Here is a 20,282-nt window from a genome sequence, read left to right as displayed (position 1 = left end):
GCTATCTCAGATTAAAACTCACTCTTTCAATAAAATACTGGAGGAAAAATACATGCTTATACAAAAATTTGGGAACTAGTGGACCAAAGACTCAAAGACCTGAAAAATAAAGTAGTTACTTCATTGCGGCATTTTATATAAAGAACATACAATAATTTTTTTGCTTGTTTCTCAGTGAATATAGTGGTAGATATTCTTTATACAATACCAAATATTAGGAGTTGCTAGGGAGCGTAGTGTTGGAAGCTGTCTGTTTTCCTGTTGCTTACACTGCCCTGCAGACAGGATACTGGGGTCAAGGAACTCAATCAGTTCCACATCCTCCTGCAGCAGAACTTCCTGTTGCAGGATGGTACGGAGCGTGTCAAATCGAAATCCAACATCCTTACCACAAACGGGCAGGAGAAAAAACAGGCATTAGTAAAGAATATGAAAATTCTTAAAATTAAGTTAGCAGAAAACCACCTAGACACTCTACACTGTACTGACAACAATCTGTTCCCAAAGGCTACAGGAATGTTTCAGATATATCGCAAGTAGCTACTTCGTTTTTATTAAACTTGCTTAACTTTAAGAACTCACATACTACCTAACAGTTCAGACCTGCAGTGTGCATCGCACTGACTTTGTGATCTGACCTAGATAGTAACAATACCTGGAAACATGCCACAGATTATGCCAATATATTTGCGTAAGAATCAGAGAGGTACTATATCTATCAGAAGATCATTAATAAAACAGTAAACACCTTTTTTTTTTTTTAAATGTCATGACATAATTTACATTATTAACAAACAAAAATTAGAAAGAGAGATATCGCAAATCAGACAACAAAAAGTCACCTATGGACACTTAATAACAGTAGAGTCAATGCACTGGACTCAAGTCCCAAGACAAGGCAGTCAAGTCCTCTCCTGCAGGATTGTGCCTTTCCCAAGGGAACTTGATCCAAACATGCAACAGCATGAGATTCTAAAGACCTCACACTTGCTAAACTCCAGGCAAACTTCAAGGAGTTACTTCCTTGTGGATTTCATGTCACAATAAGCATTGACTATTTTTTTCCCCTACAACTACAGCTCTTGAAGACAAATACATAGCTCTTGAAGACAAATATATCCATCAGAGAAGCCCCATGAAATTTTAATATGCATACTGCACCAAACTACAATTGCAAAACACTTCAAGTTAAGAATGTCATAACAAAACCCAACGAACACTGAATAAGTGCATCTTTGCATCTAGCTAGATTACAGGAGGGAAAGGAGAATATTTCTGAAAACCCTCTAATAGAAGCTGTTAACAGAAGTACGACATTTCACAGTATAAAACCTGTTCAGTTCTGTCACTGACAGAATTAGATTCTTTATGAAACCGTAAGACAGCTAGTCAAAAGTTTAATTCCTTACATTGATGTCACTTGAGATAACCTGCATACTGCTTTTAATGGAAAACATTTGTTTCAGGACTGCATGCAAAGGGAAACTCTGCCCGCCTCTGATGCATCCTGTGTCAGACTTGACAGGATAACAGTACCCTACTATAGCACTGCTACTACTATATAGCAGAACGAGAAACATGTTTTCCATATTCTTTGACTATGTCTCCATCTCAAGAAAGTACAGTTAAAAAAAGCTGTTAAAATAGTACTTTCGATTCATAGAGGAAGAGGGAGAAAAAAAAAAAGACAACCAAAGATCACTAAAGAGAGGTTTCCGAGGAAATTTCGTCCTCTTGAGATAATGGAGAAGAGAGAGCAATTGGATTCGGTAGAAGTCTCTGAGAGATGGAAACCCCTAACTTCTCATGTTGCTCAACACTTTTTTTTTTTTTTTTTTTTTGAAGCTACATTTGAAGATATCATCCCAACATCACAGTAGAAAAAAAAAATCTAAATTCCAACTTTTATATTCTGGAACCATTTGACTAATGTGACATTTGTAAGCCAGACTAGGAACCTGAAGCAGTTGAGTGCAAGTTAAAACAGATCTCAGACAAGCCCAGCCTAGAGACTGAACTGGCTAGAAAGTGGTGCTGCAGAGAACAGGTGTAAAGGCAGCATAAAACTATTTTTAACTATAAGTTAACCTAAAAGTTCCTGCAGGCTCCAGGAGTAGAAGAATACAACTTCTGGTGAGGCAGATGGATACCCAACCTGCTTCTGAACTGCTGAGACAAGAGAACATAGGTAGTACAGAGAACTGTTCTTGCCTCTCCCTACAGCCAGACCACTACACAGATGTCATCTGCTCTTAACGCGTAACACTGTTCTGAAGCACTATAATGGAGGTGTCTTAGTTTGCTTCGCTTTTCCCAAATGCAGAAGCACCGTGGACATCAGACAGGCCAGGATGGGTCCAAGGATAGTACGGCTGCACTGTGGTAGTGCTACGCCTGAGCTAACAAGCTGAAGCAGAAGGTGAAGCAACACTCAGATGAAGCTCTAGAGCCTTCTGTCTTGAGCTGTGTCTGCAAGGCACTAGGCTGCAACATATGGACTTTCTCAGTCAATATCTCCACACTGCCTTCTGCTGAAGTAGGCAGCTACACCGTAGGTTAACTCCTTTCAGCTGTCAAGAATTTCTTTAATTTCTCATACATTTTATTTTAATTTCTCTTCCACATTTTGAACATCTTCAACCTGGCTACTGATATTGTTCCTGTTCTTGTGTGCCCAATTTGCCTGGCACAGTAACTCTGAAAATCAGAATATTATCTGAAGAATAAGTAAAACTCTTAGCAAAACCAACAACACAGACCAAAGATGGTGCTCAGAGGACGAGGCAGAGAGGAAAGGAAGACTTGCGGATTAGGAATGGAAATGAAAAAAAAAAAAAAAAGTGATTACTTACCAGTCGGTGAAGTATGTCATCGTTTTTCTTATACTGTGGAAAAGGAAACCAACTTCTAAAGAACTCAACTAGTTTTGACAGGATGCTTTGCTGAAGGGAACAGAAATTACTCCAATTAAAAAAAAAAAAAACAAAGCCAAAAATAAATAACAAGAGACAACTCCTTTATTTCTGCATTTGCTTTTCTTATTAACTTAGATCCAAGTACCTGTAAGGAAGTTTCGCTTACTGTGTCTGGCCTAACTTCAGAGTACGCTAAGGGAACATCTGCTTCCCGTCAGTTTGCCTGTACACAGGAGTGTGAAATAAAGCTTTCGGTAACCCCACCTATTTAGAGCATAATGAATTGTTATGTTGTACTGTTAAAAATAACTACAGCTAGTATTAGTTTGATCTCAAGTTGGCAGCTACTGCATCGATATGAAAGGCTTTCTCTCTCCTTGAGGATAAAAGCAAGCAGTGAAGTTAAATGGCTGACAGGGACTGAACAAAAGTAAAAGATCAGGAGAGGAACAACCTCTCCTTGGTAGACCACCACAGCTTGAAGTCAAAGCTCTGGAGGAGTTGTGAACTGAGACAGAGAAGAGTGACTGTAAGAAGAGGAACTGTCCAGAAACTTCCTGTCCCAATCCGTGTGAGCTTTCAGGCACTTTGTCTCCATGCTGCTTCACATGCAACCTAAATCCACACTTTCATCTGAGTTGCAAACATAACTTCGAACGCCACTAATTAGAGGGACTCCCTCTCCGTCATCATACATTTTACTCATGTATCTTCCTAAAATACAATGCGTGAAAGATTATCATTAAATAGATGCATGATTTTGCTTCACTCTGCAGCCACTCAATGAAAAAAAATAACATGGAGTTTTTGACACACACTGCGTATCTACTTTCCTCAGACTAAGCTGACAGAAAGTATTTTTCAAAATATTTACTTACATGTATTTCACAAATTCTGAGGCCCTACCTCTTTATCTTCAGACTGCTGACATGTAATACAATCAAAAGAAATGTAAGCAAAGAAAAATTAATTGTGGAGCACTTACATTTTGTGGCATAGTCTTTCAAAACAAAAATAAAACCCCCCTAGATTATAATGGCTTAGTATAAAGGCTGTCTGCATTAAATCAGCTTCTTTCGTTTCTCCCTTTTTTTTTTTTCCCCCCACAACTATAAGGTGGGAAATAGAAGAGTAAAACCAAGCAACAGGAGCTTGGAGCTCTGTGGTTAGTGCTGTGATCAGCCCGACAGCCCTCTGAAAGGCAGTGTGACACATGTTTGATGCAGCAAGCGGGGCAGAACAGCTTTGAGTAACACGAGAAACTGTCACCCTAAAGCCCTTATGCTTCAACCATTTTTGAAATAACTTACTTTGGCGTCCATTTGGGTAACCTAACTCAAGTTTTTTGTTACATATATCTCATCTTTCTGTGTACAGTTAGAATTGCAGACCTATGCCAAAAGGAAGTGTTTTTAGGTCAGCGGAGAGACAAATCAATAATAGAGATTTCATAACGATAGCCCCTCCTGATACACAGACATCATCATGGCTCATTAGGAGGAGCTATCCCAGCAATCCACACTTCTTAGACTACGGAATAAACCCAAGTGATTGTACTTTGATGTTGCTGAAGGGCACTGACATAAATTGGAAGAGGAGAATAGTGTCACAAACTGCAGCACTAGATTATCCTCCAAGTTTCTTGTAAAGTGATGCAAAATAAAACAAAATTTTCCAGTTAGGAATTTGTAGAAAATCGAGATTAAATAAACAAAGGTCCTTGCTCTGCATTTGAGTTGCAGAAAGATACTTCATTCAGAAGTACTTTTCTCTGTACTTTGAAAGCAGAGTACAGAAAGAATTGTCCATTTACTATTTAAAATTATGCCTCTTGGAGCCTCCCATTTTCAACTGCTTAACCTTCATAAGTCTTTGGGTTTTATCATGAACATTTAAACCTACACCAAGGATAATTTTAAACTGCTACCAGCTGACTAAACTAGACGGTGGAATCACTGAAAAAAAACCCCATATTAGTGTGCTACTTAAGTAATCTTTTGGTTTATTTTCTGTGATTTAGTTTGAAACTAAAAAGCTGAGCTTGCATAAACACTCAACAGGCATGTCAGTGCTTGAAAACACAAAACATGACAGGCCACTGTCTTGGGCTGTGACCCAGTAAAGTACAGTAACACATTAAATTATTCAGATCCTTGGAACAGTGTCTCAGTCTGCATTCCCATTGGGGGTGTTACTGACAAGTAAAACAACTTTCATCAACACACAAGTCAGGTCATGTTGCCATATTCTTCTTACAACTTCGGAATACCACTCAGTCAAACTCTCTGTAAATTGAATAACAAAGATGTATAACTCCTAACATTTAAAAAAAATAGCATAGGACATGCACATTTTAGGTACATTCATTTGAATCTAAAATAAAATTCTAAGGACTATTTCTCTTTTGTACAGGATGAACTTGAAATGGCAAACTAGCAAGTATATAAAATATCCTCACTCACATTGGCACCTTTCAATTCTGTGCACTTCAGAAAGAAGATAATGCTACATATTAAATACCTTCCAGCCACCCAGAACTAGCGTTAAGTGGGTGGGAGCCCTAGACAAAGGCAAAGGACTGGTTCCTCTGCCTTTCCACATCAGGTCACCTGCACAGCTACCAAGGGCTAGCCCCAACACAATCCTCAGTAGCTGCCTCCAGCATCAGCCGTGTTCTAGTGATGAAATATTATCACATCTAAGATGGGATAAAGTGTGACAGTATAATCAATTTAAACATTCAGATAGGCACAGCAGTGGAGGAAAATGACTGAGAAAGAAAAAATGTAAATGGGAAGAAATACTTTCCTTAAAGATCAACCAGAATTACCCAAACAGCATTTAATTCCAGAAACAGGTCTAGGAGCTCTTGCAAACAGTGCTTTTGAGTATCAAGTGATCATGAGACCAGAACTTTAGCTGTTAACTTCCTCCAGACTGGCACAGCCAGGAACACCGTACCTATAATTACTGTGCTAAATCACATGTCTGTGCTCCCTCAGATGGGAGCTTGGCATTTCATCAGCCCTCAGAACACAACCTTGAAGCACCTTTACAGCTTTTTAGCTCAATATTCATTAAGACCACATTCCGATTTAAAAAATCCACCAAAACCACACAAACGGAGAACTATTTAAGACATGCTTCAAGTTCAGCAGAAGCCTCTGCCTTGCCTTAAGTCTCAACCAGATACGCTGCTTGGAATGACAGCAAGACACAGTAGCAACGTTTGTATCAGTCACTAGGAACCTCTTCCCGCCCCCCCCCCCAATTTGTTTTTTCAGTCCCTGAACTAGATCCCAAATTAGATCTTCACTTTGCCAAAATCTTGCTACATGTCACCGGATTGCATCTGCACAGGGTTCCTACTTGACTGAATACAAGAGAAGTAAACAATCTCAACTCAAAGACAAAGCAATACTGCAGCTTTTCTGTTTTTATTTTAATAAAGTGTTCAGGGCATTCGCAAACTTGCTTTTCAGAACAGAAGGAAAATGATGCACACATACTAGGCATCACTCAGCATGGAACATCATCTACTCCCTGTGATCATATTCTACATTACACAAAGCCTCAACTAAGATCATTTTATACTAGGACTGTGGGTAGGTACATATTCAGAACTCAGAAATCATTTGTTTCCCAGACATTTTTTAATTTCAGTAGGCCAGGCCAGTGAAGGCTAAGAGAAGGGAAGTGATAAGAGTCTCATGTAAAAACGAGGAAATAATGGGATGGGAATGTAAATGATTTGTCTGTATGTCATACAAAAGTTACACAAAGCCTCAGATCCTCCTAAACTGTCTACTTTAAATGTGTGGCCAGCTGCCGCTCCCTCTTCATCTTTCCTTGTGAGACACCCTACCAAAATGGGACACCAAAATCAAATGACAAGAACAGACTTTCTGACATCACATTACAAAAAAAAAAGTGTTAATATTCCCAAACTGGAACCGGAACAGCAGCAGGAAGAACCTGTGACATTTTATCACTAGAAATTACGCACAGGTTTCTTCCATATTTCTACCACATATCCTTGTCTAGACAGAGATGAGACAATGTGAGTGTCATCCTAGTATTTGTAAGAAATGGACAGTCCATTGTCACACACCCACTCCCTTCAAGTTGCAAATCATGATGAATTACTTCTACATTTGACTCAATGCTGGAGGACTTGCTCCCAACACAACAAAATTAAGTGTAAAACACTTGAGGGGAAGGGAAAAAACTGAATACTTGAGGCTTTTGTAAGCAGCATATCTCAATACTTTTGAGGTTCTTAACCCCACAGCACTTTTGTATTAAATTGGTGGAAATTATATACCTGAACACAGGATCATACTGCTTTACTGACTTCCATAAAAGTAATTATGCAAAATAAAATAATGCAGCTAACAAGCGATAGTCCATGCACTACTACATAGTAATGAAAAGATAATCAGACCATGAAATATGTCACACTAATTTTCAATTAACAATGGTTTAATTAAAATCTTCCTGCACTAAGCCAGAATAGGTATCTTCAATGTAAATGTACCACAAAACGGTCAATATCTTTAAAGGGAAAATACACTTTCGGGTGGTTTCTTAAGGATTAGGGTGAGTGCCAGCTGACAATTCTGAAAAGTAAGGGTAGTGGACCTAATATTTCCATGAATACTTTTAAAAGTAATTTAAATTAAAGTATAAAAAATTGTGAGTTAAACCCTGAATTAAATTCAGCCTTGTCTTGTGACCATTGATAGAAGTAATCATTATTACAAATGTAATAGATATTCACATCAACAGTAACTAGATATCAATTCATTCATTACATTTACAGCAATCTCACATTAGAGAAACCAGTCAAAGAAGCAACATGGAGACACTGCAAGAGTCACTCCTCCTCCTCTCAGTTAGTTCTGTGTATTGGGCTCACAGATCCTCAGCACACAAGACTGGAGTTCTGTATGAAACTTCTTCGTATTTTTTTCTACATGATTGCTGAACTATTTGAAAAGCTGTAAACTCTACAAGAATGCAGCTGAAAACTACTAAACTTGAGGATTCTTATTACAGTATTATTAGTTTTACAGGCTCTGTCTAATCCATGTGCTGCGCACGCAGTGGTACTTACTGGTCTGCTCAACGGATACGCACCCTGCATCTCACTTACATGGTCATCTTTGATCAGAAAGGGGGGCATCAGAGAAGGGAGACATGGCACACTTCTGTAGGACTACAGGTCTCAGAAACTGGCGATGAAGGCTAGGAAGAAAAGTGCACAGTGCACCTGCCCAACAGGTAAATACAAACTATGACCAATCTATCCATGAAGATAAGTGCCCAACAGGACTGAAAACCAAAGCAAAAGGTTTCATGTTTTATTATCCTGCCTTTTCAAACGGACTAATGAGTGTGTGTCTATACACAGAGTGTATAGAAACGAATGTTGTTGTATGAAAATATGACCCACCAACACTTCTCTGAATACTGCTAGATGAATAAGCTTCACACTGCAATGTCTAAATTTCCACTTCAAAGACAGTGCATGTCAGTCCTTGCAAGTACACCATACTATTGTAAACATTTCAAAACCCACATATTCTTCCCTTGGATCAGAAAAAAAACTGACTGATGTTATCCACACCAGTTCCTACACATCCAAATCCTACCCCACCTAAGATCCTACATAAAGTAAAACAGATTAAAAATCCCACAAGAAAAAAAATACTACTGACCTAAAACAAAGAAGGAACAAGAAGGACATATACGAAACTGAAAAAATTCTGTTGAAATAAAGCCTAACTAACTGTGACTATTACTTGGCTAATTCCTGGAAGCATCTGAGAACTGAGTACCGGATATATGTCAAGATGGCATTATTTGAGAAAAGATCCTAAGAAAGGCATCAGCTCTCCTTATTTGCTCTATGATCCTCCATCCACCAAAAATGCAGAAAGATCTTCTTGAGATCTCAGGGCCATTCACATCATATTGCCTGTGTTTGGGAAAACCAGAATGCTCTCCCTAGTTCACTGCCAGCTAACTGAGAGGGTGGAACATTGTGGAGCAGGGAAGCAGTAGAGGTTACAAACAGGTGGAAAGGGGTTGTGAACCTCTGATTTGAAGGTGGCTGAAGAGGTATAAAGCAGGAATGAACAACAGGAAAACTGAGCTCCAGTGGAAGGTTAAAAGCCACAGCAGCCAATTATCAGATGAGCTAAGGTGCAAAAAGATGAAAGCTACCTTAGATGGTGGAGAGAGAGGAGAAAGAAATTATAATTCTTCAGAGGCAACGCATCAACCCACGAATGCTTGGTTTGGGTTCCTAGTTGCGAGGTTCTGCCCACCTTAGCTGGCAGTGGCCAGGACAGAGAAGTCTGCACGGAGGCCTCTTTTTCCTCTTGGCTTAGCACATAGTTGGAGTATGTCCACTGAAAATAGAACCCTTCACTGTGGAAGTGAAAGAGGTAGGTAGAAAAATAATTGCTCTTTGCATGCTCCATCTAGGTGTTAAGGAGAAGACAGACCAATTACTGAATTTTCAATATACTGGTTGCAAAGAGATGCCTACATTAGCTTCCTCAAAAGAGGGATTTCCTAACCTACACTACAGCTCCTCATCTGAGTCACATTGCTTGTAAGCTACCAATAACAGTAAAATACTATTTATTTTTAACAAGGAAAACAAAAAATGTGTAGTCCTTAGTAGGTATTAAATGGTAAAATTCTCAAGCATAACTTTAATATCAAAACGTTTTAAAAAAATCCACAAGCCTTTACTTAAAACAATAGAGGAATAACAAGTCTGAGCTAATCAGTTGATGATCCTTGTCAGGTGTTACTGTTAGAAAATTGCCATAATCTAAGCACAGTTCTACTATCTTCATTCATACTGGTTACTGTATGTATACTTCCCAGAAATCCTCTTTCTTAATATGTTTTGTCTCAGAGTAAGTGATATTTAGCAAATGAATGCCTGAGAAGGGCTGGGATCTATAAATATTCTGTTCCAGAAAATTACAGGTTTTATTCCCAGAAAGTCATGCTAAGCTAACATAATATCCAGTAAATAAGATAACTTACAACACTCGAAAAATTCATGATCAAAGTCTCTTGCCTCCCTAGCCTATATAAGTGCAAAGAAACATTCGAAACTATGCTGGCAAACCACGCATTTCCAAACACATTTTCAGACAAGATATGACAATCAGTTGGAGTTTTTTTGTTTGGGGTTTTTTTACTTTTTTTTAATTTAAATAGTAAGAGATTTATGTTTATCCCCTCTGATTTTGCCTATTTGTGAAGCAATGCCGTTCTCTTTTGAGAAGATAAATACTCAGGAACCGGAGAGCACTCACTTTCTGGGCAGTGTGCACAGTCCGCTCTCTTTGGCTTTCTGCTGCTGCACATTGCTCTGCCTTCTGCGACACAGATGAACATACTTCAAAATCTGTGTGTCCCAAATCCTGCAGATATTGGTAGAGTGGGGAATTCTGAAAGAGAGTTAAAAAAGAAGTATGAGAAAAAAACAATGTTAAAAACCACTCCCTGTTTCCCACAAAACACAACTGTGAATATAGCAACCGCACAACCAGCAATGTATAAATTGAGAACAGCCCTGCAGAGAAGGACTTGGGGGTACTGGTGCATGAAAAACTGAACATGAGCTGGCAACGTGCGCTCACAGCCCAGAAAGCCAGCCATATCCTGGGCTGCATCAAAAGAAGCATGGCCAGCAGGTCAAGGGAAGTGATTCTCCTCCTTTACTCCTCTCTGGTGAGACCTCACCTGGAGTATTGCATTCAGCTCTGGAGTTCCCAACATAAGAAGGACACGGAGCTGTCGGTGAAGGGATCACCATGGTGGGATCACCATGACGGTCATCCGTGGGCTGGAGCACCTCTCCTATGAAGACAGGCTGACAGAGTCGTGGTTGTTCAGCCTGGAGAACAGAAGGCTCTGGAGAGACCCTACTGAGGCCTTTCAATAATTAAAGGAGGCTTATAAGGAAGACAGAGATGGACTTTTTACCAGGGCCTATAGTGACAGGAAAAGGGGTAACAGCTTTAAACTGAAAGAGGACAGATTTAGGTTAGATATAAGGAATAATTTTTTTACAATGAGGGTGGTAAGACACTGGAACAGGTTGCCTAGAGAAGCTGCAGATGTTCAAGGTCAGGCTGGATGGGCCTTTGAGCAACCTGATATAGCAGAAGATGTTCCTGCCCATGGCAGGGGGGTTGGACTAGATGATCTTTAAAGGTCCCTTCCAACCCAAACCATTCTGTAATTCTATGCAACAGGAAAAAACCCAACATAGTTAATAGTTAAGAAGCCAAAATTTTGCTTTAAATATCTCCCTTAAGTTTTATCCTGGCCATAATGAAAGAAGCTGCAAGTCAGTCAACATACAAAACAATGTGATGAGAAAAAAGCACGCAACCAATCGACTGTTCCCACAGCAATATTTTTTTGAGGTTACCTGATAGGGTTCTTTAGCCTATAACTTATGTGTTTTCAATAAATAAATTATGTATTTGGTAATACATTTTAAAATATTATTATGTGACTCCAGAACACTTAATGACACTGTCTTCCTAAAGTTTATAAAAATTAAATAGATTATACTTTGAACCACTTCTACTGAAATAAACTTTAAAACTAGAGCGATTTTCAAACTCCAATAAATGAAGCTTCAGCATAACCTGATTAGGTACCTACAGAACGTTTTACAGAAATGGAAAAACAAATTAGAAAAGGACTTCTGCTCTCTCCAAGGATGGCACTAGCACTTCTGGCAAAGGAGTATCACAGCACTTTAAGCTGCTGGCAAAACTACTCATTTAAAAAATGTCCTTAATAAAACTTTTTAGAGAAAGTATGAATTCTGATCACCAGAGAATGGGTTTTTACATGTTTAGATATTTATCTATATAGACTTCTGAAATTTCTTGTGATCATCTGCATCAAATATCTAGATTTACTTAACTTTTTTTTCTGTTTACAACCACATATATGGCAGTATCTAGGATAGACTTAACGAAAAGGATATTTATGCTAACTCCAGTTTTTCTCAGGACATGTGAAGAGACTTTGTTTTTAAGAAAACCTTTCAGCAATAGGTCTTAAATAGTCTAGTTAGTTAGGGATTCATTTCAACCTCTGAAAAATTTTATCAACATCCCACACGAGCATGCAAACGCTGGCCATATGCAGTTTGCTAACTGCATATGAAGAACACCAACCATTTTAAGAATTACAACATACTATCAATGAGATAACAAAAATACTGTAAATATAAAGTAAAAACTTTACAGTAAATAATGCACAGTTGTGGAGGTCTGCTGAAACAACCACCAAAAGAACACCTACTACAAATTATTACATTAACTACCATTAACTTGGTGGTGCAAGTTGCGAAGGCGGCTCATCTACTATGACCATGTACCACCATGGCCAAATCTCAGACGACTGCTTGCCATATGATAAAACTTGGAAGCAATCATTCACACCAGCTGAACAAATTAACTTGTCACTTCTAGGGATTTTCTTAACCCCATCACCAAGGAGCTATTTTGATCACTTATCTATTTAAAGGATGCAAATTCATACTTTTGCACGGTCTGCTTGAGTTACTCACAATAGATTTACTGTCCAGTCATTACCTGAAACTCAAACATTTGTACCAACTCACAGGTACAGACAATCACCCTCACCCACAATGACAATGACTGTGCAAAATGCTAGGATAGGTTAGTGACTCATTTCCTTGCAAGAATTTTTCTAGTGTGACAACTCAATCCTATCTTTTTTTCCAAGTACCCTTCCTCCAGGGTTGAGTACTTTTTCAAATGCATCTAACTCTAACTAAACAACGTGCTGTTCTGGACTGGCTGGAAAGAAGGTACAACATGCTACCTTACCAGAATTACTTAATTAAAACGGAAAAGAAAACAAAATAGACACTGTTAAATTCCCTTAATAACTTCAGGACAAAACTTGGAATATGAATGGATATGCACAACCATGTCTTCTTAAAATTACTTCCATACAGAACCAGGCTGCACACTGGCAGCACACCTGGAACAACTCGAGCACCCCCACACAAGAGGCTTTAGGGTAGCATGGAGGTTTCAGGCAGGACCAGCCAGAATTTTCCCCATTTAGACAGAGATGCACAGACAAAACAGTGGATGATCAGAGAATGTTTTATTAAAAAAAATCACAGTTTTGACACTCACTCCAGGCAAGACTCCAAGGAAATCGTATCTAGACTCTTGGCAGACCTGTCCATCGTCTTGACCATCATCTTGATCATACTTGTCACAAGCATGGCCAGTCATCATTTGACACATGACTATTCCTGTAGTTTATTGGTACTCATCTACATAAAGAGAGCTGACAAAAGAACCCAAATATACCAAGGAGATTTTCCACAAGTATCTCAGGGTGCACCTCACTTTGTGGTCCATGATGAGATAATTTTCTAAAAGCGGAACAAGAAAAATGGACTAATGCTGTTTAGATGGGTTCTATTTACTCACAAAAATGGACGAAGTTAAGGCAGAGAGAGAGGCAGAGACTCTGTCTACTGAAGACAGAGAGAGAATTAGCTAAAATCCTGACTGCTACATTTAGTAAGTGAAATATTGCATAGATGAAACAATGCCCAATTCTTCTCTCTTTCTGGGTATTTGGCAACATCAAAACCTTCCATCTAACTGCAATTAGTACATTTTGTGCTTGACAGAAATAGTAAAAAATATAGCATCTCTCCAAAAGTTAAGAAAACTTTAGCCCCTGGCTAGGACGAATAATTTTATTTGTTCTTATTATCAAGGTAGAATACAGGCACCTTACTAGTTTTACATAAATTCCTTCTGATTAACATTTCAAAGGCTTTACAGGGTCTCATTAGGGGTAGATTTACAATTTTTTATCACTGCTCGACTGGAAATCAGTTTGCTGACTACTGAGTTAGCAAATAATAACTGAATAAAAGCTAACTTGAATGTTTATCATATATTCCTTCAAATAGATAAGGGTTCTCCTCTTTCAGTTTCTCAGAGTAGTCAGGCTACGCCAATCCTCCTCCTCGGAGGAGGATTTTTCTCACTCCACATGATTTCTCTCACTCCACATGCCTTCTCTTTCCCACTCTTTTCTAAAAGATCATTAGTGGAACTTAAGTGCACATTGGAAAACCTCATTTTTTTTATTAAATGACCAAGAACTACACTGTGACTAAAATCTCATATACTCTAAGTAAAACCACCACTGTTCCCCTTTCTGAATCCATTAGAAGCATGTAAAATGTGGGCAAAGAAAGCACTAAATAGGTAGTGGGTTAAGGCCCTTGTGAAATCAGGTTATTAAGAACCTTAATGATCATAAAATTCTTCCATTAAGAGTGAGGTCTCTTGTGTAGCACACTCAGCTTTACATTTTGCTCAGAAAATTTGAAGATTAGACTCCGCTTCCATCAGAAATATCACTGATGGCATACATATATTAGCCTATGCTAACAAAAAACCAGACACTATTTGTTTATTTATTATATTTCATGTCCTAGATACTGTCTAACTTTAAATGATACTGACAGGCCTGTCACTTGTAAAGCTGTGTGGTCTGTATAACTCATTGAAGATGTCTCCAACAGTCTATAGCAAACTTCTCCCATGACATAAGTAAGTAATGGCTAGAAAATCTAGTAAAGGAATTTTAAAAAGTTGAAGGGTAGATTTTATGTACATGAACATTCACACAAAAGTTCCAATATTATCAAAGAATCAGAATATTACTACGTAACTACATAATTGCAATACCATTAAAATAGCCTATTCTATATAATGCTTGTTTCAATACAGGAGACAGAAGTATTATACTTAACACTTACAAAGCATTTTTCATCTTCACAAAGCTTTAAAAACAATAATTAAATCTCATAATGTGTCTGATGTCCCACAAATTATAGCTCTGAATTTCTAGCTTACATCCTTACCCAAACCTCTCACTCCTAAATGCCTTCTTTCCCATAAAAAACATCACAGATACGCACATATTCTTGAACATGCGCTTCTGACTGTGAGAAAAGTTCCTTGGTTTCTATTCATGCTGTCATTCATCAGCATTGTCAGGCTCAGCTGTTTTCATCTGCAAATGTCATGATAATATAAAAAAACCAGTCCAATGTTAAAAAAAAAAAAAGTGCAACTCATTTTACATTTCTGCATATATTATAGAATTATAGAATCATAGAATGGTTTGGGTTGGAAGAGACCTCAAAGATTATCTAGTTCCAACCCCCCTGCCATGGGCAGGGACACCCTCTACTACACCAGGTTGCTCAAAGCCTCGTCCAACCTGGCCTTGAACACTTATAGATACCACAGTTTTAGTTTAAGAAGTTTAAGACATATCAGAAAGTTTATCCTTGCAAGTACTAATAGGTTGTAATTTAAAAAAAAACAAAAACAATTCAGACCTGAGAGAAAGTTTTTATGTTAGAATGTGAGATAAAGGAACAGCAAGGTTGTTTCAGTGGATGGCATGAAAAGAAAATTTAAAATATAAAATCTCATCTTCCTACCAATAGAGCATCATATTATTCTAGAGGAATCTACTTCCACGTATTTTTGAATCTTTACTTTCAATCACTCTCAACTTAGATAAAAAAATGAACCTGACTGTCAAACATGAATAATACTATTCTTACTATTACTCATGTTTGACAGTCAGATTTGTTTGTTTATTTCTAGTTATCTCTGGTAGAATGACATGGTAATGAATCGTTTACAAAGTAGGGAAGAAAAAAACCTGTAATAATTCATGTTATTGTAATGTTTCCATCATACTGTCAGTTACTGATGGTAAATAAAGTAAGTAAGGATACCAAAACAGGGTTTTCAAAACAGGGTTTTTCAGCAATATGCTGTATTTATTGCTGAAGTTTCTTCTAAGTTTCTTCATCTTTCAAATCACTTTCTGAGACCATCTAGGTACAAGAGACAGGCATTACATTTACAGCCAGGGCATCATTTATTACGCTACTTGCCCAAAACGTGTGCTGGAAATGGAAAACAGTTCCAGGACAGACAGAAGACAAAATGCCATTATTCTTTGGTGCACTTCGTACAAATAAGACACAGAAAATCTTGTTAATAAGTGAAGCAACGTAGTCAGAAAGTCAATGTACTGAGTGGGAATATACTATTTGAAAATTTTAAGAATTAGGGTTTTCCGGGAACTCCGCAGGGGCTGACAACAAAAAAAACACTTTTCTATGACTTTTCTAATTCCCTATAGTCAGTCACACTGCAAAGCCATTCAATCGTAACTAGACATTTATAGTACAGTAAAGTATAAGTTTATACAAGTTCCTGATTCCAGAATCAAGAAAGAAAACCCTTTCCTCCTCATTTATAACTCCCTGAGCATATTTATTTTAGATCCATACTACTAAAAATCATTTCACTCAAATACAGGTGTTTAATTACAACTCTACTTTTTTCATTGTTGAAAGTGGTTGAGTCTCATTCTAAACCCAAGATATATTAAGCAGGATTAAAGAACAATCCACTAAATTAGTTTTGTTTTTTAACGCTTTCCCAATGCTTATTTTCATGCCGCTTGCCATACAGCACTGACTCGGTGGGAAAAACACATCACCTAAACTGAAGACTAAACATATTTGCAACTCTAAGCCTACAGTAAAAATAAATACAAAAAAAAAATCAAAACCAAGCCAAATACTAAAAGATAATCAAACATATATAACATTGCCTACTGCTATGTGAGGGAAAGGTTGTTATAGTAGAGAACTCTAGCTTTGGAAAAGAGCTTACTTTTGATAGGTATCTCCTCAAATACTTACATCTACCGCAGTCTTGAAAGCACAGATATTGCACTTTACTATGTGAGGCATTTTGTGTGTATTCAGAGAAAAATCTCTGCAATCACAAATCAGATCAAGACATTGTTACAATAGCGTCTGAAAATCAAAGCCACACCCTAATTATTTTTGCTGATGCATCATGAAGTAAATGACTCAGGATTTCTCCATTAGAGACAGGGGCTTCCCACACCCAATGTTCCTTCCTATGATAAAATTTACTACCTAGCAAACCGTTGCTCTAGTTTCCAACCATAGCTAACGGAGCAGATTAAAAGTAATATCTAATGCCATTGCACAAAATAAGAGGTTTAAAGATCTCTTCTTAAAACATGGATACGTTATTCCAAAGCTGAAGTTTCCAATATGACAAAAACACTGTGGGAGCTTAAACCATCTTCAAAATAACAACAAGTTATGAATTATCTTTTTTTAAAACAAAAGATTAAACATTTCTACCACAGTGACAGCAAAGGCTAAGATTTGCTGAGCAGGTGTCTAAATTCAGAACAAAAGAAACAGTATTGAAATCTCCCCTCACCCCAAAACACAGATTTGAAGAAGCTGAGCTAACTAACACTCACAGACAGCGCGATCTTAGTCTCCTGGAAAAGGGTGTTCCATTTTTCTCTTCGGTACTGCTCCCATGCACCTGAGAGAACCTCGCCCGTCTCCCCGTTTCTTTCCGCTTGTCCCTCCAGGATGACCCGAGCCGAGGATGAGAAGCAGCCGTCAGTGTAATTGCACCTGCGCCCCCGCACAGTAGCATTTTCCTGACGGCATCAGCAGACGCAGTTTGAAACTTCCCAAGACTGTGCGATTTCTCCTGACTAATGTGGCTTTCTAACCGGGGGGAGGGAGACGAGGATGACAGATTGCTAAAGGCTTTTAGAAAGATACTGCTTGAAAGAATTATTGCACATCGATTTACACGCACCCATTAATAAGACTTTCCAAGCAACAGTATTTAAAAGCCTCGGTCATATTCTCCTGGCTGGTAACCACCTCCTCCTGTGCTCCGACTGACAAAGAGCCAGGCGCTGACAGGGCTAATATTAGACAATGACTTCAAGGCAGTGAGAGAGTCATCTAAATTTCCTATTCTGCTTTCACTGCCACAGGAGCGCAGACCTTGGTTTCTCCAGCACTACTGTATCATCTGATTTAGAAGCAGGCTCTACTTTGAACTACTTTGAAGCCATTAATCTAGTACCGTTCCTGGATATTTTCTGATGCACAATACATATCTAATTCTGCATGCAGCCATGCATCCTGAACAGTTAGAAAAGTTTTATAGCCTGTGTATAGTTTTGTGTCACTGGATCGGTACATGGGAAAGCTCTTTCAGCATTTTCAGCAGGTGGTTGCACATTACTGCCATTGTGGAAAAGTCTTAGAAAGAAATACCATTTACTAGACAAAGCCCTGAAACTCCCTGAGAGCTCTGGATTATTTACCTGTTCAAAAGTGGACCTGCAAACATAGGTGACAAGCCGAGCAGGACCTTTCTGACAAGGACAGAGTTGAAAAATACCTGAAAAACTGAAAGTAAAAATGGCAAACGCTACCTTTCCCGGAGGACAGGATAACACGCCAGCCAGGCTCTGTACCTGGAGCTTTGGGTGGAGAGTCACTGATCATGCAGGTCATTGGACTAGGCTGATACAGGAAAATTGGTTTGATTTATACCAGTTACTAACAACTCACAGATTTTAACCTCCACTTACATTCAAAACTAAATTAATGAAATTAATGCATCTGACCAGTAAACTAGTAGAGTATTTCTGAAACATTTTGGAAATCTCTTCTAAAACACCAGCTCCAAAGAATTAACTTGTTTATCCATTATAAGTCATGCTAACTCTGATTCCTAACGACAACACACTGTAAGCAAACACCTTTACTGAAGTGCAAAGCATCAGAGACAGTCACATTTTAAAGACTAAAAGTACAGTGAGTCTTTTTTTATTATTCAACTGTCTCAAGGAAGTTTCATGACTTGAAGGTATGAGAGCAGTAATGCAGTATTAACTCCCCTGTAAACATGACCCCAGAGTAATTAATACAGAGAAGGATTAAAAAATTTTTGGACCAACAGACATCAAAATTTACTATGGATCATCACGTACTTTTGTCTTCAAACTTTCTGTTAAAACTAGTAAAGGCAACATGGGTTCCCGCACCATACAGCCCATGTAATATTTTCCTCTATCCATGCAGATACACTACTGTTAACCAACACCTGATAAATTTACTTGGCCTTCGCAACAACCAGACCACTCTTTACATTGTTTTAAGCTTGCAGTTTCTTTTATTTTCTCTCCTGTATCACCTGTCTCCCAGTCATATGATGAAAAGGAGCACAGCTTGTCCTCTCCTTCCTCTTAGCGCACTGCTGAGAAGCAAGATATTCAAAATAGTCCATTCATCACTAGTCCAGGTGCCTCTACAGTACACTGCAATTTGCAGCAGAGATATCGCCCCAGGCTGCAGTTACATGGTCAATTTAATCTGCCATTACCAGTGGGCGCAGATGAAAGCTTCAGTACCATTTTAGAACAGTAACAGCAATATTTATACAGTCAAAAGGTGAGATGGAACAAGGAACTGGTATTATTTCTTTCTTAGCCAGGTTAGTTTATAGTCTAATCAGTCTCCTGAGACAGTTTATAGCATCACCCACAGATCCAGGTGCCAGCACAACGAAGAGAACGGAAAAAAGACCAAACACCTTTTTTGGTAACAGTCGACACTTCAGGCAGACAAAGCACAGTCTCAGAACCAGCTCATCAGAATGACAAGTGAACTGTGGTTTTAACAGAACTGTGTATGTAAAACTGGCTTTATTTCATGCATATGTATGACATGAGAGTACTACATCTTTAGTCCACCCAATATTTGGTGAGAAAAATCCTATTGAGGAAGCATTACTGACATTGTCATTGAAGTTGTGTGAATGCTCTTTTTCAACTACTTCTTTTTCCTAAGTTATAATGTTTCAGACTACAACATTTGTAAGTCTGATGCTTGACCAAAAATCACATTACTTCGCAAGTCCATGAGTTTTTAGGTTTTTGAATGAACACAACTTAAAATTTTCATCACAAGAAAGACTTTTTGAGGTTACGCTTCCCAGGGTTTTCATTTGTTTTTGTTTAATTTTTTAAACAAAATAATTTTAGAACAGCTCAGTTTGGGTGGAGAAAGCATTTGTGAAAACAAACATCACTGATTGTTTTGATAAAAGCCACATTTGGTTCAAAAGGGTTCATATGAGGACTTGAACTGCTCAAGAAATACCACATTTTAGACATGTTTTACTATTGAAAGCACAGAGAGAACACATCAGCTAAAGGCTGTTCTGAATATAGTTGTATTATGCTGGGAAATGGTGATGCCTCTTGCTGGAATCTTTCTCAAGTCTCCCAGGAATCTATATATCAGCACATTACAGGTAGGCAACCTTCATGCCCCTCAGCACCAAGAAGCAT

The 20,282-nt window shown here is 38.3% G+C and overlaps 1 protein-coding gene across 2 annotated transcripts in view; it reads right to left on the bottom strand.

The window, feature by feature from the left end:
- Positions 1–20,282, bottom strand: part of VEZT (vezatin, adherens junctions transmembrane protein) — a 63,239-nt gene that overhangs the window by 36,543 nt on the left and 6,414 nt on the right. For both annotated transcript variants that reach the window (XM_086610922.1, XM_086610923.1), the window contains exons 2-4: positions 10,259–10,393; positions 2,853–2,942; positions 209–384 (exon numbers count right to left, since the gene is read on the bottom strand). In XM_086610922.1, coding sequence (XP_086467048.1) covers positions 209–384; positions 2,853–2,942; positions 10,259–10,393 — 401 coding nt within the window. The remainder of the gene's footprint in view (positions 1–208; positions 385–2,852; positions 2,943–10,258; positions 10,394–20,282) is intronic.

This window comes from Tauraco erythrolophus, chromosome 4, assembly GCF_009769465.1.
Source record: "Tauraco erythrolophus isolate bTauEry1 chromosome 4, bTauEry1.pri, whole genome shotgun sequence".
NCBI classification, from domain to species: Eukaryota; Metazoa; Chordata; class Aves; order Musophagiformes; family Musophagidae; genus Tauraco; species Tauraco erythrolophus.
The sequence above is the reverse complement of the archived record's forward strand: the minus strand, read 5'-3'. Positions and strand labels throughout refer to the sequence as shown.